Source organism: Panthera leo, chromosome D1 (assembly GCF_018350215.1).
Source record: "Panthera leo isolate Ple1 chromosome D1, P.leo_Ple1_pat1.1, whole genome shotgun sequence".
NCBI classification, from domain to species: Eukaryota; Metazoa; Chordata; class Mammalia; order Carnivora; family Felidae; genus Panthera; species Panthera leo.
Window position 1 is genome coordinate 16,581,419 of NC_056688.1, and position 27,361 is coordinate 16,608,779.

General features: G+C 48.7%; 2 protein-coding genes across 8 annotated transcripts; both read left to right on the forward strand.

Moving 5' to 3' along the window:
- Positions 1-95: 95 nt before the first annotated feature.
- On the forward strand, positions 96-17,592 carry VPS11 (VPS11 core subunit of CORVET and HOPS complexes). 4 transcript variants are annotated; one of them, XM_042905528.1, is made up of 17 exons: positions 96-277; positions 7,797-8,004; positions 8,593-8,741; positions 8,834-8,969; positions 9,519-9,682; positions 10,218-10,465; positions 11,157-11,358; positions 11,773-11,924; positions 12,996-13,182; positions 13,805-13,951; positions 14,075-14,263; positions 14,371-14,532; positions 14,758-14,897; positions 14,982-15,184; positions 15,338-15,479; positions 16,738-16,960; positions 17,087-17,592. In XM_042905528.1, exons 2-17 carry the CDS (start codon positions 7,818-7,820, stop codon positions 17,249-17,251), a joined length of 2,796 nt encoding a protein of 931 aa, XP_042761462.1. In that variant the 5' UTR covers positions 96-277; positions 7,797-7,817; the 3' UTR covers positions 17,252-17,592. The 4 variants fall into 4 exon arrangements, with proteins under 4 accessions (XP_042761462.1, XP_042761461.1, XP_042761464.1 ...); XM_042905527.1 differs by having other exon boundaries at positions 98-277; positions 15,308-15,479; XM_042905530.1 differs by lacking the exon at positions 96-277 and having other exon boundaries at positions 7,809-8,085; positions 8,634-8,741; positions 15,308-15,479.
- Positions 17,593-19,295: 1,703 nt separating this feature from the next.
- HMBS (hydroxymethylbilane synthase) lies at positions 19,296-27,128 on the forward strand. 4 transcript variants are annotated; one of them, XM_042905301.1, is made up of 15 exons: positions 19,296-19,462; positions 22,241-22,288; positions 22,456-22,509; positions 22,838-22,910; positions 23,366-23,415; positions 23,501-23,556; positions 23,934-24,011; positions 24,241-24,318; positions 24,442-24,517; positions 25,344-25,457; positions 25,710-25,748; positions 25,974-26,093; positions 26,317-26,370; positions 26,477-26,563; positions 26,661-27,128. In XM_042905301.1, the coding sequence occupies exons 3-15, from the start codon at positions 22,474-22,476 to the stop codon at positions 26,832-26,834; spliced, it is 1,035 nt and encodes a 344-aa protein (XP_042761235.1). In that variant the 5' UTR covers positions 19,296-19,462; positions 22,241-22,288; positions 22,456-22,473; the 3' UTR covers positions 26,835-27,128. The 4 variants fall into 4 exon arrangements, with proteins under 4 accessions (XP_042761235.1, XP_042761237.1, XP_042761234.1 ...); XM_042905303.1 differs by having other exon boundaries at positions 22,241-22,284; XM_042905300.1 differs by lacking the exon at positions 22,241-22,288.
- The last annotated feature ends 233 nt before the right edge of the window (positions 27,129-27,361 follow it).

Sequence of the window (27,361 nt, forward strand, 5' to 3'; positions counted from 1 at the left end):
AGTCCGCCAGTTGTGGGTGGGAAACGGCCGACGCCGGCTCGGGATTGGGCCACGTCATGGGGCCTGGCGCGCGCCCGGGTGCGTTCCGGGACATTTCCGGCCTCGGCGCTGGATGCCGGACTGCCGGTATCGGGAGTGACTCGTGCCCGGTGCAAGTGAGCACCCGGACAGTCCCGCAGTCGGTCCCCTTACTCCGGTCACCAGGGGAGCCCCGGCCGAGGAGCAGGAATGACCGGCATCCCCTCCGCAGCCACGCGGAAGAGGCTCTCGCTTGCTGGTTGGTATTGAACTGCTTAGGCTTCGGATAGAAATCCAGAATGGCTACGCTTCAGGCTTGGTCCACCCCCACCTTCGTTTCACCTTAAAGACACCAAGACAGATCTTCGCTGGTGGGACAGACATAACAGAACTTGGCCTGGACCCCTTACTCTAAGACCCATTTTTCTGAGACAGGATATTCCAAAATGGAAAGCGCTGCACGCAAAAGACACTTTTATCTATGAGGCTGTGATCAACTGAGCATAAATGCATCACCTCATGTTTCCGTTCCTTTAAATCTTGTATATCTTCTTTTTTCCTGCTTCTGTCAGAATTAAAGTATCTCGGGCGGGTTTGGCGCTCCTCCCTCCCTTCTGTGTACTTCATAGCCTAATGGAAGTGTGCACAGCGCTTGGAGAGCTCACTTTTCTTTTTTCAACTTGCCCCACCCCCACCCCCACCCCCACCCCCGTTTTGTTGACCTGAGCGCACTTTTCTTAAATGTGGAAAATCGGTCTCCTGTATCCTCCCTCTTCCGAAATCGACTCCTAGCCTCCCTTCGCAGAAGGTTCCCTAGAAGGTCCTGGCTGTAACGGCCAGGACTTGTTTAAGGAACTCTTAACCTGTTCCTTTCCCTACATTTTTCATGATGCTTAGGGAGGCAGGGTAGTCAGGTGTCTGTACTTGGAAGATAAACACATCTACTGGTAGTATCAGGGAGAGGTCTATTTTTCTTCCCTTTGTGGACTGTTCAGTCTTCGTGTAGAGAGACCTTGGTAGAAATAAGGGGAAATAAATCCCTTTGATACCATGCTCAATCTCACTCTTTCTGGAATTATCTACTGTTAACAGCGTGGTGTGTAACCTTCCAGGCCTCCTCCTGGGCATTTACGGACATTTGTTGAAATCTGTAGCTTTTGCTTTCTTTTTAAATGATAAAATGTTGTGTAATGAAGTTTGTTTGCAGCTTGCATTTTGTCCCCCTTTTTTTTGAAAGTAATAACATATCACGGAGCGTTTTCCGGATCAGTGTGTAAAGATTCACCTCATTGTTTACTGCTGTAGAACATTCCATAGCATGGGGGTTGGTCAGCCACAGTGATGGATATCTAAGTTGTCATTTCAGTTCTATGAGACATGCTAAGTTGTCATTTCAGTTCCACAGAGAAAGATTTTGTTACTGTATGACTGACCCAACTTTTGGGTAGCAGTCTGGTAGGATAGATTCCATCCATTTCAAACAGATTATTCATTTCTAATATTTATTGGGCCTCTGTCAGATATAAGCATTGCACTAGGTGTGGGATTCCAGAGATGGGGATGACCATGTCCTTGCCTTTGGAAAAGTCAGTCTGTTGGGAAACATGTTTATGGTTTCAGTGCACTTATTTATTTATTTGTTTTTTTTAGTTTATTTTTTGAGAGCGAGAGGGGAAGGGGCAGAGAGGGGGAGAGGATCTGAAGCGGGCTCTGAGTCAACAGCAGAGGGTCCGATGTGGGGCTCGAACTCATGAACCTCGAGATCATGCCCTGAGCTGAAGTTGGATGTCCAACTGACTGAGCCACCCAGGCGCCTCTCAGTGTACTTATTAAAAACCTATTGAATGTGTGCAAATTGGGACACTAAGAAAGTCAGTTTGATCTGCTCCTAAATGAGCTCCCATCCTCGGGTTATCCTTGGTGGGAGTACAGTTTTGCTGCAGCTACGGTTTTCAACCTGGGTATCTGTCCCCTTGGGAGGTGCAGCAGGTGCGAGTGCTCTGGAGTCACCTGTTTTGTTTTCTGACCAGAGAGGACCCTAGTGTTTCACAAGAACAAGTTGTAAAATGATGGGAAAATGTTAAGGTAAAACACCTGATTTAGATTGACGAAGGCAGCTGAATTCACTAGTTCTCACTTAGAACAACATGTTAAGAACATTTGAGGACTACATCGCTTCCCCCACCCTGAGCAGAAACCCTAAAGTTGCCATCTTGCAGGACATGTGCAACTGTCAGAAGATTAAAGTGAACACATTAGCAGCAGCATGTGCATACGTTATAAACCGTGCATGTTACATCATGTGCTGAGGGCAGTGTTAATCAGGACAAACATCCTGGTTCAGGAGAATTTTAAAAATTAGTTGTCGGGGCGCCTGGGTGGCTCAGTTGGTTAAGCATCTGACTTCAGCTCAGGTCACGATCTCCCGGTCCGTGAGTTCGAACCCCGCGTCGGGCTCTGGGCTGATGGCTCAGAGCCTGGAGCCTGGTTCCAATTCTGTGTCTCCCTCTCTCTCTGCCCCTCCCCTGTTCATGCTCTGTCTCTCTCTGTCTCAAAAATAAATAAACGTTAAAAAAAATAAAAATAAAAAAAATTAGTTGTCATTCAGCAACTTCCATCTTAGGTTTAGGTAATGTTTATATATATTCACTAAGAGACTGTTTGTAATAGCTTTATTCATAACGGCCCCAAATTGAATATTACCTAAATGCCTATCAATAGTTGGATGAGTAGGGGTGCCTTGGTGGCTTAGTCGGGTAAGCATCCAACTCTTGATTTCAGCTCAGGTCATGATCTCGTGGTTCGTGAGATCAAGCTCCATGTTGAGCTATGCACTGACAGCTCAGAGCCTGCTTGGGATTCTCTCTCTTTCTCTCTCTCAAAATAAAAAAATAGTTGGATCGGTAAATAAATTGTGGTGAATTCACACAATATAATTCTATACAGCAATGAAAATGGCCTATGATTACAGTCTGCGACTTAACTAAAGCCCACAAAGCTAATAGTGAAAGAAGCCAGAAGCTAAAGGGTACATACTTTATGATTTCAGTTATATAAAGTTTAAAACCAGGCAAAACTAAGCTATGGTGATAGAGGTGGAAACGGTGCTTACCCTTGTGGGGTTCTAGTGTTTAGAAGAGGACATAACACGCTTCTTGGGGGTGCTTGCCGCGCTCTGGTTACCATGCTGGTTGCAATGGCTTTGTGAAAATTTAATGGGCCATGGTATGTATGCTTTTCTATATATGTTATACCTTAATAGAATTTTTAGAAGTTATTTTAGAAAATTTTTAGAAGTTATTTTGTGTCACTCAAAAGACTAGAAAGTTTGATTTTGCTGGAACCCTGAGACAGGGGAAAACTCACTTTTAGCAGGAGAGGCTGTACCTAGATAAGTTTTGTTTTTGTTTTTGTTTTTATTTTCTATTTCTTCACCAATGGTTTTAGAATTACGAAAGAAATGTGATTGAAGAAAACTGAAGAACATAGGAAAAACAAATAGTAAAATAAAAATCACCCACAATTCCATTTTTTAAACACTTAGCATTCTGATGTATATGCACACACTTTAAACTTTAATGGAGATAATATTTTGTGACTGTAATTCCGTTAATTTTCCTATGTCCTTTTTCCTCTACAGAATTTTCAGTGGCTATTTTTATAGACTTGTATAAAGAACTACAATAATTTTATTTACCAACATTAGTATTTGACAATTATGTTGCTTCCTTTTTTCCCTTCTATTATAAAATTGCAGTAGACACTTTTATTGACAGATATTTATGCAAATCTGTCCCCTATAATCTACTTAGGATAAATTCCTAGAAGTGCCTATGCAGGCTTAAATTCCTCTTTAGGCATTTGATACATATTGCCAAGTTGCCCTCCAGAAAAGTTTACCATATGCACTACCAACAGCAGTGAATGACAGCCCCTGTATCTTTAATAATACTGTTAAGGATACAGGGGTGCCTGGGTGGCTCAGCTGATTAAGCATCTGACTCTTGATTTCAACTCTGATCATGATCTCACTGTTCATGAATTTGAGCCCCACACTGAGGAATGCAGAGCCTGCTTGGGATTCTCTCTCTCTTTCAAAATAAATAAAACTAAAAAACATTGGAAAAAAATACTGATGCAATTCTCCAGTCCTGGTATTATGAATTTGAATTGGATGGAGTGAGGAGTGGATGAGGAGACAAAGTACTGGGGACATTTCCCAGTTTGCATTGAGATGGGAATGATTATGTGTCCAGAGAAAGCAAGGTTTTTGTGTTCTTGAATTCTGTGATTTCACGAACACCTAGAAAATCACTCAGATTTATGAACAAATTTATGGAATTGACTTCTAAAAACAAAAATTGAAATCAAGCACCCAGGGGTGCCCGGGTGGCTCAGTCGGTTGAGTGTCCGACTTCGGCTCAGGTCATGATGCCACGGCTTGTGGGTTCGAGCTGACAGCTCAGAGCCTGGAGCCTGCTTCGGATTCTGTGTTTACCTGCCCATCCCCTGCTCATGCTCTGTGTCTCTTTCTGTCTCTCAAAAATAAACAAATATTGTTTAAAAAATAAATCAAGCACCCAGAATATGGGGCTTCAGAGTTGGACAGACGTGGATTTGCCTGTAAGCACTACTTCCTACCTGTGTGACTCTAGGCAAGTTGTTTAGCTTTCCTGAGCCTCAATTTCCACATCATTAAAAGCGACACGCTGGTACATGCCTCACAAGGTTGATGTACAAGGGGGTAAAGTGCTTAGTAGAGTGCTTGGAACATCCTAAGCACCAAGTACACGTTAGTTAACCACTTGTTTTTATTATTACTCTAGAGAAATACAACTTAAAAATGGGCACTACTGCAGTTGTTAAAAGCTTGGTTAAGTGCTTTGCCAAGTTCATGGGGAATTTCCCTTCCCTTTTTTTTTTTTGGCCAGATTTTCACAATCAATAATGAGCTAATTGCTTCCTCCTGTTTCCCTGTAACTTTGGAACCTGTATGGGGAGACCTCTGAGTTTGTTGCTGAAGCGGAAACTTTAGCTGTCCTGTTGTTAAGGTGGAAACTTTTGATAGCCTTTTAGGGGTTAAGAGAAAAAAACCCAGACTTTTCAGTAGTCTAAAAAATGGTTTTCTACCCAGAGAGCCACATGAGGCAGGAAAAAAACAACAACAACAAAAAAAACAAAACCTGATAGAAAATAAAAGTTTGAAGCCAAAACAAGAAAAGTTCCTGTTTTGCTCCAGTGAATATGACTGTTTTATACATCATGGGCAGCATTTTGCTAATGCAGAAAAGAGAGGCCATTGCTAGGCAATCCTTGATTCTGAGTTGCGATCCCTTTAATTTCAAGCTAAAGACTTGAATTGCTTCTTTAGTCCCTTCAGAACTCAAAGTTCTCCAAATGCAGAACTGTAACAATTAGTACATCATTTTCTGTGTAGTTTCTCTGCTTATCTTCCTCACTATACTGAAGTTCCTGGATTCAGACAAGTGTAACAAAAAGACAAATCCTGGTGTATGTTCTGACAAGTACAGCCTAGCTTCACACTCCAGAAAAGCATCTAATTAATGGTTAGGGAACTGAAGAACTTTGATGTGCTTGCCCAGAGAGTCACTTGAACCTCATAGAGACTCCCGTTTCTCACCGGAGATAATGATACTTCTGTAGATGATTGCTAGGAAAGTCCATAAAAAGTGAAAGCACTCTGTTAGGTATAATTAATTGTATGAAATTCAGGGCTGGTTACTGGCAGTCATTTCTATGTCTCTCTCCCATGGTGGTGGTTGAGCTCCCTAAAGGGCAAGAACCACCTCTTGTTCATATTTATATTCTGGGCGTTTAGTACAATTGCAGGGATAGTGAGCACTTGATACATGTTTGTCTAAAGGAGGAAGGGAAGGAAGGCAGTGAGTCTGAAGAAATGCAGTGGGTCACCAATCCCTGCCTTTGTACCCTCATCAATAAGACCAAATGGGCATCGGCCTTCCCAGGTTCAAATAGGAAGTAGGAAAACTCTGGACCTCTGCCGTTAGACAGTAGGGGGAGCACCTAAGTCAACAACAAAGATGCCACTCTGCTGTTCACGTCTCTATATTTCACATTGCTTGTTTTCTTGAAAAGTGACTTATGTACAACCTTGTGTTCATTTCAAGTGTACATGGTGTTTATATACATTACAAAGTGGTTACCACATAGATCCAGTAAACCATCTGTGGCCATACAAAGTTTGTGCAATATTATCGACTGTGTTCCCTGTGTTGTACATTACATCCCTGTCTTTTTTTTTTTTTTTTTGTAAATACCTCTTAATCCCCTTTATCTATTTCACCCATCCTTCACCCCTTGTCCTCACATCACTGCTTTTTTTTTTTTTTTAATGTAAACTCTGCATCCAACATGAGGCTTGAACTCATGACCCTGAGAGACCCTCATGCTCTACCGAGCCAGCTAGGTGCCCCCCACATCACTTCTTTTAACATGTTATTCATAGACTTCACGATTGACGTAACACACTTGCAAAAATTCCGATGAGTAGTACAAAATATACTCAGCAGGTGAAAGTGGGTCCAGGCTACTCCCCATTTATACTTCTGCACATGGGCTTGGATGTTGAAACTGTGAAAGAGGAAAGAAATCTGAGCTAGAAGTCAGGAAATCTATGTGCTATACAGTTTCTTCCCCTCACTTATCTCTTTAGCAAATGGACACTACCTTTCCCGTCAACCAGATTGAGGAGAGGCGGGGGTAAGAGGAAAACCATCCACATTTATTCCTTCAACCAAACACGAAGCCTCTACCGGGCTCTGTTAGGACTGGTCATGGTAAACAAAACACAGCCCCCGCGTTCTGGGATCTCCAGCTGGTGGGAATCAAGATAAAATTTTCTGGAAATAAAAAGCTGTGGGGGAGAGAGGTGCAAAAACAAACTTCACAGATACCACATGGTCACTTTTTCATATGTCCGTATGATCTCAAAATGTCACTCCTGTACAGAGCTCCTTGTGACGCCAAAGTGTACACCTACAGTTTTCCCCAGGAACACTTGCTTTAGCCAGAGATGTAAATGGTGGGTGGCCATGGAATATCTTAGACACTTGCCACTTGTTCAATCACTCAGCTCCCAGAGCTGCCACTTCCAGGCCTTTTCCCACGTTCGGCTTATGTCCCATACCCTCCCACTACGGAAAGGGAAAAAATGCCCACGTTCTTGAGAGTTCCTGCCCCACAAGTATTTACTAGCTTCGTTAAGAAACAGATTTTACATGTCTAATTCATGCCACACTGACAGAGGGACACAAAAACGAACCTAAGACACCGATTGTGGTGCGCAATCCGTATCTCGTTGCAGACACAAACTTCTAACTTTATGTCTCCGCTCCTACAGCTGAAAAGCCAGTTTCATATACATTGGTTTATTCACGCCTCAAAACCGTCGTAGGAGGTCATAATCCGCTTGAGCACAGTGGGTTACAATTAAGGCGTGTGATAGTCCTCATCTTGATCCTTCAGTGCCCACGAATTTAATAAAGGAGGAAACTGATGCTCAAAGAGGTGAAGGGCCCAGCACTTCAGAAGCACTTTAGCCAGCGCAGGTACAGAGCCGGTAAACAGGCCAACAGCCGGGCGAGGGACCGGCGGGGAGTCCTACCTCACGCGGCCCCGCCCACTCTCCCCGCCGCGGGAAGCTGTCACCTGGCCGCCAGGGCGCATGTGCACTCAGGCCCCAGGAAGCTGTCGGCTCACGTGATCCTTCCGCCCCTCTCACATGACCTCTCTCCCAGAGGCGGGGACCTTCGGCCAAGATGGCGGCCTACCTGCAGTGGCGGCGTTTCGTTTTCTTCGACAAGGAGCTGGTGAAGGAGCCGCTGGGCAACGATGGTGCTGCTCCCGCGGCTGCACCTGCCTCAGGACCCGCTGCTTCTAAGTTCCTTTGCCTTCCTCCTGGCATCACTGTCTGCGACTCAGGCCGAGGGAGCCTCGTTTTTGGAGATATCCTTCCTCTGGAGCTGTCTGTTCCCTCCCCGGATCCCTGAAGAGATCCAGCTGGGATGGAATCTGTCGGTCAGAGGGGTTCGTGTTACGTGACACTTTCCTTTAGGTGGGCGCCCAGTGGCTCCTTCTGTGGCCTGAGGGAAGAAAAGGAGGAAGTCCATTCAGTAACTTGTTGCCAACTGAGCAATCGTGGGCAAGGCAACCTCTTGGGGCTTCCATTTACTTCTCTGTGAAAGAGGTGTAAGATACCAGTTTGGCAAGCCTATTTTTAAGATCTATCTAAACAGCGTATGCAGGTTGGCTTTACAAGGTGAATGTGTAAGGTGGCGTGATCTCTCCTGCCCAAATTGTGGGCAAGGAGATACATGAGACTAGAAGTTTGCTGCTTTGTTCTTCATATTGTTGCTACTAAACTCTGGTCTCCGTTTTCACTGTTTTTAAGATGGAGAACTTTTAGGAGATAATATGTGGAGAAATTCTTGAAAATTTGAGAGAGATTAAATAATATATGTTAGTAGTTATCTGGGATCTGGTCTAAATAGAAGTCTCTCTCCTTGGAAAGGAGGTTCCTTGACTATTCTACACATATGGAAGGCCAAATCTGGTTCTTGCCCCGCTCTCTACAGCTTACAGGCTTCCAAGCCTACAAACTACGGGTGACACACCTATATCAGCTGAAGCAGCACAATATTTTGGCATCTGTTGGTGAAGATGAAGAAGGCATCAACCCCCTGGTGAGTCCCAGAAAGGAAGTGGGAAAGACCCAGGCCCTGGGAATGGTTGTTGGAGGGTGACTAGTATTCACATATCTGAGGTCTGTTCACAGGTAAAAATCTGGAACCTGGAAAAGAGAGATGGTGGCAATCCACTCTGCACTCGCATCTTCCCTGCCATCCCAGGAACAGAGCCAACTGTTGTGTCTTGTTTGACTGTCCATGAAAATCTCAACTTCATGGCCATTGGTAAGCGGAAGAAGGCAAAGCTAACACTCCGTGGTTTTTATAGAGTTTCTTCAGAGTTGCTTCTGCAGCTCGTCTTCGTTGTTTTAACAAGACCACTTTATACTGAACTAAGGTCTTTGAGATAGTAAAGTTTGGAGCGGGAAAGCATTTAGTTTTGTTCTTTGAAAAAGAGCCTGTGTGCACCGATTTTTATGATAACCATTGGAAGAGTTAGATATAAGGAGAAAGCTTGTTACTTCTTTTTTTAAGTTTATTTATTTTGAGAGTGAGAATGAGTCAGGTAGAGGGGCAGAGAGAGAGAGAGGGAAAGAGAGAGAATCTCAAGCAGGTTCCATGCTGTCAGCACAGAGCCCGAAGCAGGGCTCAATCCCACAAACCATGAGGTTATGACTTGAGCTGAAATCAAGAGTCAGATGCTTAACTGACTGAGTCACCCAAGCACCCTGAAAGCTTGTCACTTCTAACAAGTGCCTTAAATGGTCTTTTTCCCCTTCTGTGCTCCCTGATCTTTTCAGCCTCAATGAAGTGCTGTTTCCTGGTCCCCTACAGGTTTCACAGATGGCAGTGTTACATTGAACAAAGGAGACATCACACGGGACCGGCATAGCAAGACCCAGATTCTGCACAAGGGCAACTATCCTGTTACTGGACTGGCATTTCGCCAAGCGGGAAAGACCACTCATTTGTTTGTTGTGACAACTGAGAACGTTCAGGTATGATGGGGGCCTGCACTGTTAGGGGCAGGCAGGAAAGGGGCCTACGATAAGGAAATGACAAGAGGTAGGGTTCTTAAACTCTTCATCATGTAGCCTTGAGTCATTTGCCCAGCTTAATATTTTATTTTTTCACTTAAGAGGCAAGGAAGAGTCAGAGTTAGGAAAAGAACAATGGGCTTGTAGCGAAAGACCTGCTTTTTTCCCCCTAACTTGTTAAGTAACATCGGACAAGTTATTTTACTTTGTTGGTGTCTGATGCTCTTAATTTCTAACAGTCTACTCTCAAGCATGGTCTTGGTAAAAGTTCAAAATTATTGCATTTCTTGTAGTGGCAGTTTTCCTGTAGTTAGTGACCATACACACAGAGGGAGAAAATGTGGGTGATGGTAATGGACAAAGCAAGGAGCCAGGGAAAGTGTTAGGGTGCTAAGAGTCAAAAAGAAAGAGAGCCAGTATGGAGATGGGAATACCTTTGGGAAGGCTTAGATGCCCCCTCCTGAAAGGGAGCGTGTTAACGCCTTTCTTCTTGCAGTCCTATATAGTTTCTGGAAAGGACTACCCTCGTGTGGAGTTGGACACCCATGGTTGTGGCCTGCGCTGCTCAGCTCTAAGCGACCCTTCTCAGGACCTGCAGTTCATAGTGGCTGGAGACGAATGTGTCTACTTGTACCAGCCTGATGAACGTGGGCCCTGCTTTGCCTTCGAGGGCCATAAACTCATTGCTCACTGGTTTAGAGGCTACCTTGTCATTGTCTCCCGTGACCGGAAGGTTTCTCCCAAGTAAGGACTCCAAGGGGAAGGGGAAGGGAGAAGGCTGCACTTGTTCGCCAGAATTAACATGATTTTAAAATCCTAATACCCCAATCCTGTCAGTCCGCTACTTTGGTTTTCTGTACATTGTCCTCACACTTAGATTCAGTTGTAACATTTTTACTGAAAAAATGTATTTTTGCTACAGGTATTTGTTAAGTGCCCTAGAACGCCCCAGGGAATTTTTGACCTGTTTTTGTTTTTTTTACTCTTCAGTCAAAACACACTGGGTGGCGGAACAAGGAAATGAACAGTGGAGAAGCTATAAAGGGCTGGGGAATGCAGGACACAGTATTTTTATTCTGAGCCACCTGAAAAGGGGTGACAGGCTCTTCCTCATGATGGGAATGATCCGTGTCAGTGTTTATCTTCAGTCAGCACTAAGCGCAGTATCTCCCATATACCAGGGGCTAATTATATGAATGGGTGTTTGGATGTTCTTAATTTTTTAAGCCACCCCTTATGTTAATGGTAGGATCCTGAAAGGTACGATCAGGTCTATGTGTTCTCTTCCTACAACTGCCCATGCAATGCTGCATTTATGGGATATGCTGCTAGAGGGGCCAGAGGGTGATTTGTTCTGGGCAGAGTAGGCAGCACCAAAGTTGTCATGAAAAGAGGAGCTGGTGCAAATAGCCGGTGCTTTTTCTTTCCCACACAGGTCAGAGTTTACCAGTAGGGACTCCCAGAGCTCCGACAAGCAGATCCTCAACATCTACGACCTGTGCAACAAGTTCATAGCCTATAGTGCCGTCTTTGAGGACGTAGTGGACGTTCTTGCTGAGTGGGGCTCCCTGTACGTGCTGACGCGGGATGGGCGGGTCCACGCGCTGCAGGAGAAGGACACACAGACCAAACTGGAGGCAAGGCCACCAGATTTCCAGAGCTGGCCACGGGCACCCAGATGCAGGTGTAGGAACAGGCTCCTCTTGGAGGCCAAGTCGCCTTGGCCAGGGTGTTTGTTTCCTTCCCTTTGGGGCACAGCCTTACCTAGCTCCCTTAGGACGGAATTACAAGGTAGATGGCCTGGGATGAGGTTTTAAGAGTAAAGTAATGGCTGAGAGCCTGAGTCCACTCTCAGGGTCCATTCTGCCTGCAGAGAGCCTTGGAAAGTAAGGCCACGTTGGACTTCGGGTTATCTGAGAGGTCTTGCCCTGTCTAGGATCTAGGCAGATCAGAAATCCAGGACCGTCTGGCTTGTGTGTTGTAGCTGCTTTCTGGTAGGGTGTCTCCTCAGGACTGCTTCTAGTAATTTTCTAATCTCTCTCCCCTTGCAGATGCTGTTTAAGAAGAACCTATTTGAGATGGCCATTAACCTGGCCAAGAGCCAGCACCTAGATAGTGATGGGTTGGCCCAGATCTTCATGCAGTATGGGGACCATCTCTACAGCAAGGGCAACCACGATGGGGCTGTTCAACAGTATATCCGGTTAGTCTTGGGTGCTTTAGGATATAGCTCTGAATGCAGCCAGATAGACTAACACCTGGGCTTGGGTTAGGGGAATGGACTCCACCAAAAGGAGCCATCCTTTTTCCCTGCAGAAACTGTGATGGCCCGGGTGAGAAGTTGGTACAGTTCACTGTAAAGGGAACATTTAGGGTCAAATATTACGTGACCAGGGTGCAGTGGAGCTGATGAGTATCTCTTGTTTTAAACTTTATTTTGTTTTTACCTACGTATCTATATTTTTTAAGTAGGCTTCACACCCAATGTGAGGCTTGAACTCACAACCCAGAGATCAAGAGTTACATGCTCTACTGACAGAGCCGGCCAGGCACCTGTTCTTGTTTAGGCTGGCCTTTGTTAATATTCATTTTTGGGCACCTGGCTGGCACAGTTGGTAGAGCACACGACTCTTGATTTCAGCATCATGAGTTCAAGTCCCACATTGGGCACAAAGCTTAGTTTAAAAAAAATATATATATCATTTTGACCTGATTCGTTTGTTTGTTTGTTTGTTTGTTTGTTTCTTTTGAGAGACACAGCACAAGTGGGGGAGGGGCAGAGAGAGATGAGGACAGAGGATCTGAAGCGGGCTCTGCACTGGCAGCAGAGAGCCCGATGGGGGGCTCAAACTCATGAACGATGAGATCATGACCTGAGCCAAAGGCAGACACTTAACCGACTGAGCTACCCAGACGCCCCTTGATTTGATTCTTTAAAGGGAAAGGGTATTCATCTCTTGGCTTCTACAGTTTCTTCCCTTGAAGAAACCCTAATTCTTGAAATTTTCTGCCCTACTAAGAGGTGGTGTGAACCTGTCTGGCCTCTCTACCTTTCTAGAATTCCTATCTTCAGCCAAGTTTAAGAACCAGTGCTGTGTTAGCCTTGCATCTCATGTGGTCTGCAGTCTAGTAGCATTGATATCATCCAGGTCTTGTTAGAAATACAGATTCACAGGCCTCCCCCCAGACGTGCTGAGGATCTGCAAGTGATTCCTAGGCACATGAAAGAGAAGTACGCTGATCCAGATGCTGTTTGATGCACGTGTCTCTCTAGAACCATTGGAAAGTTGGAGCCATCCTATGTGATCCGCAAGTTTCTGGATGCCCAGCGCATCCACAACCTGACCGCCTACCTACAGACCCTGCACCGGCAGTCCCTGGCCAATGCTGACCACACTACCCTGCTGCTCAACTGCTATACCAAGCTCAAGGACAGTTCGAAGCTAGAGGAGTTCATCAAGGTGCAGGGTGGTGGTGGTGGTGGTAGATTCCCCGAGGGCCCCGCTGAGCGGGAGGTGGCTTTACCAGGGTTTGCCCCTTTTTCAGCAGATGCAGGGAGAAGAAAGGGCTCACCTTATTTGGGGACCAGGACCCCTCTGGTCTATAAACTGGGAAGAGGAATAGCCTTTCCTGCTAGTTCTCTCCTGTCTCCCTCTTGTTTTATGATGCTTGAACTTTTGAGGGTATGTAAGCTCAGGGAATTAACAGTGGTGGGCCCCTGGGTCCCCAGAGGTGTCCCTGTAATAGTAGGGGAAGAGGAAGACTTTAGCTCTTAAAAACTTACTGAGAAGTAGGAGGACCTAGTGTTTTAAAACCATGGACCTTCTTTAATTTTTTTCTTGTCTCCAACCCTCCCGGCCTCAACTTTATTGTTATCTTAAGAATCTGTCAGGGGGCACCTGGCTGGCTCAGTTGGTAGAACATGCAAATCTAGATCTCCAGGTCGTGAGTTCAAGCCCCACATTGGGCCTAGAGTTCGTGTTAAAGAAAAAAAAAAAGAATCTGGTCTCAGATGCAGGTTTCCTCTCCCTTCCCCAACCACAACCTTTCTGTGAATGATTTTGTCTGACGTCTCCCTGGCAGACCAAGAGTGAGAGTGAAGTCCACTTTGATGTGGAGACAGCCATCAAGGTCCTCCGGCAGGCTGGCTACTACTCCCATGCCCTCTACTTGGCTGAGAACCATGCACATCATGAGTGGTACTTAAAGATTCAGCTAGAGGACATTAAAGTAAGTGAGACTCTTGACCCAGACAGAGACCTGTTCTTTTTCCAGGACATCCCCGGAATGATGAAAGTACTTCCTGGTGGGAAGGCAGGAGCATGCGCTTACTCTGCCCTTACCTCTCCACAGAATTATCAGGAAGCCCTTCGGTACATCGGCAAGCTGCCTTTTGAGCAGGCAGAGAGCAACATGAAACGCTATGGCAAGATCCTCATGCACCACATACCAGAGCAGACGACCCAGTTGCTAAAGGGACTGTGTACCGACTATCAGCCTAGCCTCGAAGGCCGAGGTGACAGGGAGGCTCCAGGCTGCAGGGTGAGACGTCAAGGAGAATGGCTTTTGGACAACAGGGATCACTTCCGGGGCCTCATGGATACTACACCCACTCACTCGGCCTCCTCTCTCCTCCCTTGCCATCCTAGGCCAACTCAGAGGAGTTCATCCCCATCTTTGCCAACAACCCTCGAGAGTTGAAAGCTTTCCTAGAACACATGAGTGAAGTACAGCCTGACTCCCCGCAGGGCATCTATGACACACTCCTTGAGCTGCGGCTACAGAACTGGGCCCATGAGAAAGATCCACAGGTGAGGCCTGGCAAAAGCTGCAGCAGGTGCTGGAGAAAAGACAGCCCTTCCATCTTTTGTGGTTGCCTTTTGCTGCATTCTTTAGACCAGTGACCCCTCACCCTTGGGGGCTAACTGGTTCCTCCGTGAAGAGGCGATCGAAGAGGCAGTTGACTTGCCTTGTCACAAGAGACCTTTGTGATTTTTTTCCCCCTTATGCCCAGCAACTCTACCCTCCTTCCCTAGGTCAAAGAGAAGCTTCATGCAGAGGCCATCTCCCTGCTGAAGAGCGGCCGCTTCTGCGACGTCTTTGACAAGGCCCTGGTCCTCTGCCAGATGCACGACTTCCAGGATGGGGTCCTTTACCTCTATGAGCAGGGGAAGCTGTAAGATTTGGGGCAACTTCAGGGAAGGGGGAGGATCCGGTTTTCCAGGGACAGCCACTGAGGTGCGCCTTGCCCCGGCCCCAGGTTCCAGCAGATCATGCACTACCACATGCAGCATGAGCAGTACCGGCAGGTGATTGCTGTGTGCGAGCGCCACGGGGAGCAGGAGCCGTCCCTGTGGGAGCAGGCACTCAGCTACTTTGCCCGCAAGGAGGAGGACTGCAAGGAGTATGTGGCGGCCGTGCTCAAGCACATCGAGAGCAAGAACCTCATGCCACCGCTTCTAGGTACTTCAGAGGGCGGTAGGGAGGGGTGCAGGCTGCCCACAGCTCCGGGCCAGGGGCGCTTCCATTCTATCGAGAGGGTGCTGCTCGGTTCACTGTCTTGTTTCCTTCCGGGCCCAATCTCAGTGGTGCAGACTCTGGCCCACAACTCCACAGCCACCCTGTCTGTCATCCGGGACTACCTGGTCCAAAAACTACAGAAACAGAGCCAGCAGATTGCACAGGACGAGCTCCGGGTGCGACGGTACCGAGAGGAGACCACCCGCATCCGCCAGGAGATCCAGGAGCTCAAGGCGAGGTACTTGGCGACTAGATATGTGGAGGGGGGATAATCTTGTTCTTCACTGGGTTTCATTAAATACTTTTCATAGAGAATTGTATGAAAATGTGTTCAAACTTTGCATTTTTGAAGATCTGTTTTAATGGAAGAATTCCAAAGAATGGTTTATTCCATAGATCGTTATTTATTAGGTTTTTGGAGGATGTTAACTTGCAGCAGGTGTTTTTCTTTTTATGAGTCTGTATTTTTTTCTAAAGACACATTTTTTTTTTTTTTTTTTAAGAGAGGGAAAGAGAGAGAGGGCGAGAGCAGGGGAGGGCTGTGAGATCATGACTTGAGCTAAAATCAGGAGTCAGATGGCAAGCACTGATCTTAACACAGACAAAAAAAAGCCCTGCCATGTGGAGCTTACAACATAGAGGTAGGCAGGCGCTGAATACATTCAACGAAATATTACAGTATGTCAGATGGTGATAAGGTCTAAGGAGAAAACTAGTTTAGGAAGGGGAGTGGGGTGCTGTGTGTGTGTGTGCGCTCGTTTATAAGGTGGCCAGGAAAGTCCTCACTGGAAGGGTCACATCTAAGTAAAGATCTGAAAGGTACAAATTCCCCAGCTGTGGAACGAATGTCACGGGGATGAAAGGTACAGCACAGGGAACGTAGTCGGTGTGGTAATGGTGCTGTGTGGTGACAGATGGTAGGTACACTTGTGGTGAGCGTAGTGCAACACACAGACTTGTCAATCACCGTGTTGTACACCCAAAAATAATGTAACGTACGTCAGTTATACTTCAATTAAAAACAACAACAACAACAAAAAAACGGCGCCTGGGTAGCTCACTCGGGTTCAGTGTTCGACTTCAGCTCAGGTCATTATCTCAAGGTTCGTGGGTTTGAGTCTCGTGTCAGGCTCGCTGCTGTCAGCTCGGAGCCTGGTTCGGATCCTCTGTCCCCTTCTCTCCCCGCCCCTCCCCCACTCGTGTGTGTGTGCTCCCTCTGTCTCAAAAATAAACAAACATGAAAAATTTTTAAAAACCGTGAAAGACAACTTAGTGGTGGTTGTGAAAACTGAACGGGTTAGCCGGACTTGCTGGAAGCACGCTGAGACTCTGCAGGCCCGGGCGGCATCCTCATTTCACTCCCTTTTGGTGGTTAAGAGCAAGACCTTGTAGTCCCTCGACAGGGACCCCTCGACTCCAGCCACCTTCTCTCTGCACCCGGCTCTTGGCTCTGCCCCCACTCTTTGCCACTCCTTTCTGGTCTCCCTTGCCTGCAGTCCGAAGATTTTCCAGAAGACCAAGTGCAGCATCTGTAACAGTGCCTTGGAGCTGCCCTCGGTCCACTTTCTCTGCGGCCACTCCTTCCACCAGCACTGCTTTGAGAGTTACTCGGAAAGTGATGCCGACTGCCCCACCTGCCTCCCTGAAAACCGGAAGGTCATGGATATGATCCGGGCCCAGGAACAGAAACGCGATCTCCATGATCAGTTCCAGCACCAGGTGGGCATGAGTGGGTAGATGACTGCCCCACTCACGGAGAGTCACGGGAGCATTCGCTTCTTTTCTTTCCTCCTCCTCAGGACAGGACACCTGCAGTTCTGATTCTTCTCTCCTCTTTCCCTGCAGCTCAAGTGCTCCAACGATAGCTTCTCTGTGATTGCTGACTACTTCGGCCGAGGGGTTTTCAACAAATTGACTCTGCTGACCGACCCTCCCACGGCCAGGCTGACTGCAAGCCTGGAGGCTGGGCTGCAGCGGGACTTGCTCATGCACTCCAGGAGGGGCACTTAAGCAGCTCAGGGGAAGGGGTGTGATAGTGGAGGCACAGTAGTAGGGACATGGGGGACAGAGGCAGGGCTGTTGCACAGGAGTCAGGCAGACATGCCCAGGACTCCACCCTGATCTGATGCCATAGCCCTCAGGACTAAAGAGGACTTTTTCTCCCTTCTTCGGCCAGCCTGCCATTCCTCCTGTTGACTTTTTGAGCAGTGTGGATCATTCCAGACCAGCGGGGGAGGGTACCTCAGCAACCTCTGAGTGTGGACAATAGCTGCTTTGTTCTCTATCCAAGGGCACCAGGCTGTGCTTGGGTCCTTGCTCCCAGAGTCTATAAATAAAAGAATATAATAGTTTGGGGGTTGAAGGTTTTGTTCTGGGGACTTCCTGGTGATTCTTAATTGTGCAAGATGTACTTTCCCTCTGCTCTTGTAGAACTCCAATTCCCTTCTTGCAGGGTTCTTTGAAGATTATGTTGACAAGACCTCGTTCCAGTAATGGGTGGGGCTGGTGGCCTCCAGTAGACCAGTTTATTGAAGAGCCTCAGTGACGAAAGGCCTGGTACCTGAGCTCCAGGAACAACCTGGACCAAGGCCCCCAGACTAGCGCCTGCTCTGTAGTCTGGCTGGTCTCAGTGGCTCTTGTTTGCACAAAATATTCAAGCAGGAGGCAGATTCTGGTGGGAATCCTGGGGTTTGAGCCTGCCTTCATTATGGATAGGTTGGTGTCTTGCCGGATTTAGTACCAAGTGATAAACAAGATAGAAGGGACTTGGTTGAAACGCTTTTTTTCCTACCTCTTGGAAGCTGCCCATTGAAGTTTGTGTGGCTACGTGTCTGCCTATAAATGTGTCGGAAGACTGCTCTTCTGTGTTACTCAGCTGAAGAGTAACTCGGACATTGGGCTTTAGAGTTTAGGTAGTACGTGGAAAAGGGAGAGTACACTGTATTTGCAGTGGCTACGAATACAGACTTCGGGGCTGCTGACCTAAGTTTGAATCCTAGCTTGATTTAGGTTGTCTCTCACCTCCTCTGAACCTGTTTCTTCATCTGTACATTAGGAATGACAACATCGCGTATAGCTGTTGCGAAGGCCTGAGGCGCGAATGGGTGTCCAGTTCCTTGGTGGTAGTTAGCACGTGGGCACTCAGTGCATGGTTATTAATACAAGCACTTTCTCCAGCACTTTTCCCACTAACAATTATGTGCCATTGATAACGGCACTCCCACTTGGGTTGTCTTTTTTTTTCCACGTTTGTTTATTTTTTGAGAGAGACACAGTGTGAGCAGGGGGAGGGGCAGAGAGAGGGAGACATAGAATCCACAACAGGCTCCAGGCTCTGTGCTGTCGGCAGAGTCCAACATGGGACTCCAACCCACGAACTGGGAGATCATGACCTGAGCCAAGAGCTAAAGTGAGACACTTACCCGACTGAGCCACCCAGGCGCCCCCCCTTCTTGGGGCATGACCTTTGATCTCTGAGCCAGTCTCCTCAGTTAAGAAATAGGAGTGTTGCCTATTTCAGGGCTGTGGCAGAGCGAGGTTTTAATAGAACAAAGGAAGCACCGCATCAGTTTCACTAATTGTGCCACAGCCAAGGAGATAAAGCTGTAGAATTCTGGGTGACCAACTTTCTGCAGCATCCTCTTATCTGGAGGTGTTGAATCCAGTGGAAGGGGCATGGAAGTTACCCAAGGACGCTTTACTTCAAACGCAGCATTTTAGAGTTCATACTTTTCCTCTCGGGCCCTGCTAACTTTGGCTTGGCCCTTTGGGTGGCGTCGGAGGGCTGCTCTGCGGGTAAATCTGGGGAGCATCTCTTAGTCACTGACCATCAGTACTCCCGGCTCAGAACGAGGTATATGTAAAAGTAATAATGAATGGTTAATAGGCCCGGGTCTCCAGCAAGGAAGACGGGCGCACAGGGTCCCCAGGGTCCCCACCAGCCAGGTGGAGTAGGGGCGGTAACAGAAGGGTAAGGTCAGGTCTGTCGCAATCCTTCTAATTCCCGCCCCGAGGGTGGTCCTCCCCTCCGGGGGCGGGCGCCGGAAGTGACGGAGAGCCCGGAGTCTGAGGCTGCAGGAGGAGTTCGCACCCCGCGTGCACCTGGTGCCCGTTGGCCGGGACCTCCGGCTTCCCTGTACTCCCGGGGACCCTGGCGGCACCTCCCGGACCTACCTCCTGAGCACAGCCATGTCTGACAATGGCAACGCGGCCGCGACGGCGGTGAGTATTTGAGCCGGTGATCCTCGCAACTTCGGCATTCCGGACTAGCCGGGCAACGATTGGCCCCAGGTTGCCACCCTCGCTCGTCTATTGGTCCGAGCGACTATCCGTCATTTTTTTTTTTTTTTTTCCGAAATAGTTTTTTAAAGGACCAGTAGCTGAGTTGCCCTTAGGAAGGACGGGAGATCAGGGAGCTGTGGGGGCGGGATTAAGAGTGGAGGGATAGTCTGGAACGAAACCCCCATCCCTGCGAGGATCTGGGTCAGGTTCCGCCGGGCCTGGTATCCGCTCTAGACTTAGTGAACAGCCCAGATAAGTTCGTCTACACAAGATCGGGACCCTTTTATACGAGACAGGGCCGAGGCAGCATTCGGCCACTTTAGGAATATGTTCCACTTCGGATCCTGAGAGGAGAGTGTACCCCAAGTCTTCCACTTGCACATACACATCTTGGAAGTGCGCCTTCTCCCCTTTTTCCGTTTTAGCGGTCACTCAGCCCTGGCCTACTCAGAGTCCCCAGCTGAGACACACCTTCGGGTTACGATGGTGGGTGGGGCGCCACCCTTGCGCCTTCCTCTCCCAAGCTCGGCGCCGGAGCTGTGGGCTTGTGTAGATGCAGACTACAGCCAGTGGAGGCCACTGCTAGCCTGAGATGGGCAGGGGCCCCTGGGTGGTTCAATCGGTTAAGCGTCCGACTTCAGCCGGTTTGTGAGTTCGAGCTCCGCATCCGGCTCTCTGCTGTCATCACAGAGCCTGCTTCTGATCCTTCGCCCCTGTCATTCTCTCTGCCCTTCCCCCCAGTGCTCTGTCTCTCTCTCAAACATTTTAAAAAATGCTTATCTCCCGTTGTCCAGCCTGCTGGTGAGGAGAGGGATTTTTTGCCATTGCACACATTATTCTTTTTTTTAATTCTTTTTTTAATGTTTATTTTTGAGAGGGGGGGCGGTGGACAGAGAGAGAAGGAGACAGAATCTGAAGCAGGCTCCAGGCTGTCAGCACAGAGCCAGATGTGGGGCTGGAACCCACCAACCGAGGGGTCATGACCTGAACGTAGGTCGGAGGCTTAACCGACTGAGCCACCCAGGCACCCCTACCATTGCACACATTCCTGAGCACTAGGAGTAGGAAAATTTTCGACTAGGAGTAGGAAAATTCTAGCTCCAACTTTTTGCCCATTATTAGCTGTGTGACTCTGGGCAAGTCATTTCACTCCTCAGTTGCTTCCATAACATGGTGCTGGAGATCCTGCCCTGTCTAGCTGATAGGTTGTCATGAAAATTAAAAGCAATAGTATACATGTTCAATAAATAACTTTTTTTCCCAATTTTTGAAAAACCTTTATTTATTTTTGAGAGAGAGAGAGACAGAGCATGAGCAGGGGAGGATAGAGAGAGAGGGAGACAGGATCTGAAGCAGGCTCCAGGCTCTGAGCTGTCAGCACGGAGCCTGATAGGGGGTTGAGCTCCCAAACCGTGAGATCATGACCTGAGCCTGTCAGAGGCTTAACCAACTGAGCTACCCAGGCGCCCCCAATAAATAACTTTTTAATGGAATAAAATATGCTGTGCAGAATCGATGCAGGGATTGTTTGAACCCAGCAGTTTCTGAGACCTTAGATTTCTTTCTCTGGGCTCCTAGTGGCCCAGAATTTTAGGGGCCATATTTAGCATTTCAGGCCTAGCCTAATTTGCTCAGGGTCCCTAGGGTTTATTTATGGGAGAAGTGACAGCAATGCAATAGACTAGGGTCCAGGAGCAGCCAGCTGTCACATCCCCAACAACAGAGGCCCCAGAATCCTGCCTGCAAAACAACTCCACAGGTTAAAGATCTCAGAATAGGGAAAGTTGACATTATCTGCAGTGGCTACTCTTTGGTCTAGAAAGAAATAGGACCTGAGACTGAGGAACGCAATTCTACCTGCTAGGCACTGAACGCCTTTGTCCAGGGTGCCCTGGCAGGAGGAAGAGGCATGTCCCTTTGAGTTCCTAGCTTGGTCACTGACCTCCTGATATTTCTGGTTGGTGAGACCAGAGGCAGCACTCTAGGTGAATGGACAGTAGGCAGCTCAGCCTTTCAGTCTTATAAACATCAGCGGCACCGGGGCGCCTGGGTGGCTCCATTGGTTAAGCGTCCGACTTCGGCTCAGGTCACGATCTCACAGTCTGTGAGTTTGAGCCCCGCATCGGGCTCTGCGCTGACAGCTCGGAGCCTGGAGCCTGCTTCCGATTCTGTGTCTTCCTCTCTCTCTGTCCCTCCCCCACTCATGCTCCGTCTCTCTCCCTCTCTCAAAAATAAACAAACATTAAAAAAAAAAAAAATTAAACATCAGCGGCAGAAAATCCTGGAGTCCAAACCTCTTTATTTTATAGATGAACAAACTGATACTAATGGGATCAAGGTCACCTGAACTCTACAGAAGATCTGTTTGATCCCAGTCCTTTATGTGTACATTCCAGCCAGATTAGGGAATCCATGGTGTGGCACCTGTGGGGTAGCTCTCCGTATCTAGGTGGCACTGAAACTTTCTCCTGTGCCTGCTGTATTATGGATACTGAGCTTGTCCTCAGTGACTCAGCGCAAGTTCCCTCGAGGCCCCAGCTGCCCTGCCCCTGCCTACTGCAGGGCCCACCCTCGCTGTGGCCAGGCTGATGGGCCTTATCTCTTTACCCACCTGGCTGTGTGCAACACTCCCACCACCTTAGCCGGGATGGGCTTCTGGACCCACTGTCCGGTTATTACAGCAACAGCAACAGCGGGTCCTGCTATTGCTTCCCTCAGGTCTCTGTTTCTCTGGATCCGTGAAGAGGGCACAAGGTGCTGAGGCAGGTAAAGGGGCCAGTCTTGGGGTACTTTCCCACTCCAAGGCTCAGCTGGCCACAGGCCAGGGGCTGGCTGAGGTTCTTTTCTTCCAAGCCAGGGATTCTGGTTCTTGGACAAGGTGTTGAGGCACACGAGGAACAGAGGGGACTGTGACTTGGGGACTTTTTCTGCAGGAAGAAAACAGCCCAAAGATGAGAGTGATTCGCGTGGGTACCCGAAAAAGCCAGGTGAGTACGGTTACTGGGCAGAGCAAGTTTGTCACAAGAGTTCTGTGCTCCACAGTATTGCAAGCTGGGGGGCCGAGAGGGTTAGGAATGGAGGAAACGGGGTGGGGGTGGGGGGCTGGGTGTTAAATCCCACGCAGAATGGTATATCGCGTTCTGTGGAGAGAGAGTCCCTGGGCTGAGCAGACCAGGCCAGGCCCCTCTCCTTCCTACGTGGGGATTCAGCCACCTCTCTGACTCCAATTCCTTCCGAGTCTCCCAAACCCTGTGAGGGTGTGAGCTCGGGGCAGTGCCAGGGAAGGATAGGACTAATCTGAGTGTTTGCCTCCAGCTGGCTCGCATACAAACAGACAGTGTGGTGGCAGTGCTGAAAGCCTTATACCCAGGCCTGCAGTTTGAAATCGGTGAGTCTTCTGGACAGGAATGGAAGCTAAAGGGAAGCCCTTTCACCCCAGAGGGGAAAACACAACACTGCTGGCTTTCCCTGGACCCAAAGCTTGGTCCCAGTGCCTTTAAGAATTGGTAGCTGTTCCCCCCGCCCCCCGCAAAAGAATTCTTAGCTGTTCCCCCCTCCCAAAAAAAAAAAGAGAATTCTTAGCTGTCCCCATTTTGGAGGGCCATTTCCTCCTCTGAATACCTCTAGCTTTGACTCCCTGGGCTAACCTGGCATTTTGCATCTTCTGCTTTGGGTCTTATTATGAGTGTGTCTGGTCTTCCTAGATCATACATTCCTAGAGGGCAAGGAATTGGGCGGGGGTGGGGGGGTGCCTGTATCCATTAGGAGTCTTGGTACAGTGCTGGGCTCGGTAGGGGCTCATTAAACGCCGATCGATGAGCACGTGACTGATTCTCTCCTCAGTTGCTATGTCCACCACAGGGGACAAGATTCTTGATACTGCGCTCTCTAAGGTAACGTATTCCCCCCAATCCCTTTCCCTCCCTTCTCTTTCCTTCCCCCAAAAGATTCACTCTGAGGCTTTTTCTTGACCGGCAGATTGGCGAGAAGAGCCTGTTTACCAAGGAGCTGGAACACGCACTGGAAAAGAATGAGTATGTGAAAGACGGGAGAGCATGGTTCCGTCCCAGTCTCTCGCTGGGACCCCAGTGCACATCAGAGCTGGATATCAGCTAGACTGGGGGCTTCAACCCTTGGCTAGAAGGAGGCTCATATGCGGGTTTTTCAGATCTCACAAAAGGGGAGTGTTCTGGTTCCTAGCCATCTGGCTGCCTGGAGGGCAGGATTGGCTGGGGTACTGGGGACAGGAGGGAGGGTGGGGAGGAGCGGGTCTCAGGGTCCTGAGGTCTTAGACGTGCCTGCTTCCTAATGTGCTCTAAGCACACCACTGAAGTAGAGGCAGGTGTAGTTAGAGGAGGGGTGGGGGCCTGCTGCTGGGATCCCTTCTAGCCTCCCTCTCCCGTCTCTTTAGAGTGGACTTAGTCGTTCACTCCCTGAAGGACCTGCCCACTGTGCTTCCTCCTGGCTTCACCATTGGAGCCATCTGCAAGTAAGAACGCTGCGAGTCGGGGGGGATGGGCAGGGGGGCAGGCATCATGTTGACCTTTGCTTTTCCCTTTGGGACGCTACCCTCTGCCTCTACGGCTCTCTCCTCTGCCCTGAGGGGTGTCAGGCATGGCCAAAAACAGAAAATGCCAGTTAGTTGGCTATCAAGAGACCCTGGAAGTGACCTGAACTGAGATCTCTTTCTCATTCTGTGACTTTTCCTCCATCTCCAGGCGGGAGAACCCCTATGATGCCGTTGTCTTTCACCCAAAATTTGTTGGGAAGACCCTAGAAACCTTGCCAGAGAAGAGGTGAGTGGGGCCCAGATAGACATCCCGGTGGGACATGCACAGAAGACGGAGGGCTAAGAGGAGGAGGAAAGGAACCATGCCTTTCTTGGGTTAAATCTCATTTTACACCCTCTCTCTGAACAGTGTGGTGGGAACCAGCTCCCTGCGGAGGGCGGCCCAGCTGCAGAGAAAGTTCCCACACCTGGAGTTCAAGAGCATTGTATCCTTTCAGAGGAGGGAGGGGGCAGTAGCCAGGGAGGAAGATGGGGTCCATGGGGCCACTTCCAGAGGAAGTGGACCATGGACCAGCAGGTCTGTCCTCCACTGTCTGCCCTATTTGTCCATCTACCCATCCATCCATCCATCCATCCATCCATCCATCCCTAATCCTTTTATGTTTTCTTAGCCTCAGGCCAGTGCCTGGCACTGGGGGTAGTGGTGAGACCAACGATGTCCTTGCTTATAGAGTTTTACATTTTTGCCTGGAGACAAACAGGCATTGATAATACAGAGTGATACTGAACAGTGATTACTGGGGAACAGGGGAGGTGGAGGGTGCTTCCATTTTTGTTTCATATTCTACTATATTTTGATGTTCTAAATATATCGAGTGTTTCATAAAGCTGATTTTCAAAATAGTACACGTTGAGTGCTCCAGTGCACGAAGTAGGGAATTCTCTAGAAGCTTCTAGCTGGAACATCGATAAACACAGACTTGGGGGTCAGGGAATGCTTCCCAGAGATCTTGTAATCTCAGGCAAGTTATTCAACCTGTCTGGATCGTTTTCCTCATCTGTAAAATGGAAATAATTATAATACCTACCTCATAGGATTGTGAAAATTAAATAGATGTATGCAAGGCACTTTAGATCAGTGTCTGGTATGTAGCAATTAAGTGTTAGTAATTAAGTAAACGTTAGCTGTTATCCGTAAGCTGAAAACTAAAGGTGAGATGTTAGTTGGATACAGAAGGACTCAGGCAGGGGGAGCAGCAGCATGAAGCTCCAAACTGCCCGGCGCTTGTGGTCCTTAGCGTCTCTGCACAGCGGGGAAATCTCAACACACGCCTTCGGAAGCTGGATGAATTTCAGGAGTTCAGTGCCATCATCCTGGCTGCAGCTGGCCTGCAGCGCATGGGCTGGCAGCACCGGGTGGGACAGGTAAGGGGCTGTCCCTTCTCCATCCCCAGTTAATCTTCCCCCTGTTCCTGCCTGTATTCTCTTTCTGAACACCCTGCCTCTAACGGTACGAGCTGGAAGTGAGTCCCAGGCTGGGAAGACTGGGGATCAGAGGACAGACCCCCCACTTTTGCCTACCTGGGCTTTCTGTGTGGTAGGGAAGCCCCATCTCACCACTGTCTGCTTTTAGTACCCCCAGTTCCACCCTTTTGAGTGCCTATTCTGCCCCTGCAGATACTCCACCCGGAGGAGTGCATGTATGCTGTGGGTCAGGTATGTTTGACCCGGGAAGCCATGTGTTGATGTGCTCTTTTGTTCTCAACCAAAAAGCTGGTCTTGCAACCTTGTGCATAAACATTTCTAGGGAGGGGGAGGGCTTGCGAGATTTCTGGGCTAAAAGAGACCCCAGGGAGCAGGTGGAGGTGGGCTGGTTCCCATCCTCAGCTCCATTGGTTGGGGAAAGATTAGGCCTGATGTCTTAGGCTGTTTTTCCCTCAGGGGGCCCTGGGCGTGGAAGTCCGAGCCAAGGACCAGGACATCCTGGATCTGGTGGGTGTATTGCATGATCCTGAGACCCTGCTTCGCTGCATTGCCGAGCGAGCCTTCCTGAGGCACCTGGTAGGACCTGTGTTCCGGGGATTGGAGGGGTGGGGACTTGAGGAGTTGGGAATAGTCATGGGGGAGATTTCTCAAATTGATGCTCTTTATTTCATGGCAATTCATTCTTCAATGTATAGGCAGGACTGGGCCCCTGCCTGTTTCAGTTATGTCTTCAGAAGTCTGTCTCTGAGGGTTCTGGTGACAGAGTCCTTGGAGTTCACTGGGCAACTTCTCATTGCAGGAAGGAGGCTGCAGTGTGCCAGTGGCCGTGCATACAGCTATGAAGGATGGGCAAGTAAGCACTGTGACATTTGTCCCCGTGCACGTCAAGTTGTCCACAAGAGCCCAGGTTTCTAACCAGTTCTCTCAGAATATGCTGAGATAACCGTTTTCTTTCCCAGCTGTACCTGACAGGAGGAGTCTGGAGTCTAGACGGCTCAGATAGCATGCAAGAGACCATGCAGGCCACCATTTGTGTCACTGCCCAGGTGCCAAAGCTGGAGGGTGAGGGAGAGGGTGAGAAACAAACCTGCGTGTTACCTCCTCTTTTGTGCTCACCAAATCCCCCCTCCTTCCCTCACCTAGCATGAAGATGGCCCAGAGGATGATCCACAGCTGGTGGGGATCACTGCCCGGAACATTCCACGACAAGCCCAGCTGGCTGCTGAGAACCTGGGCATCAGCCTGGCCAGCTTGCTGCTGAACAAAGGAGCCAAGAACATCCTGGATGTTGCACGACAGCTTAATGATGCCCACTAACTGGTCTGTGGGGCACAAGTGCCTGGGTTGCTATAATGCAGCGCCTGCATCCCAGCCCTAGTGCCCCCGTCTCACTGCTAACTGGGGAGTGATTGCCCCAGGGGACTGAACTGCAAGGTCAGAGACTCCCAGGGACTTGCCTCACCTTGGGGCTGTGTGAGTGCCTTGCCTCCTCAGTAGGTGGGGGTTTCATCTCTTTAGAGAAAAAGTTCAAGCCACAGCCTTTGAATGTAACCAACTCAACTAATAAACCAGCTCTGAAGGCGACTTTGCTTTTGGTGGGGTTGCAGTCAAGGACCAACAGAAAACCTTTTATTCTAGAGGCTGGGACGTCTGTCCAAAGTTCTTCTGGGACATTTTTGGTTTCTGCCACCGTAGTTATTTCAAACAACAAATGGTCTCCCAGGGAACACCAAGAAAGCCGTGATCAGACAAACCTAGGACTTGCCCCTCTCTGGCTAACCCGTGTGTCTATCAGGTGAGCCACGTATCAGATAGCCCCCCTCCCCCACTAGCCCCCACGACCT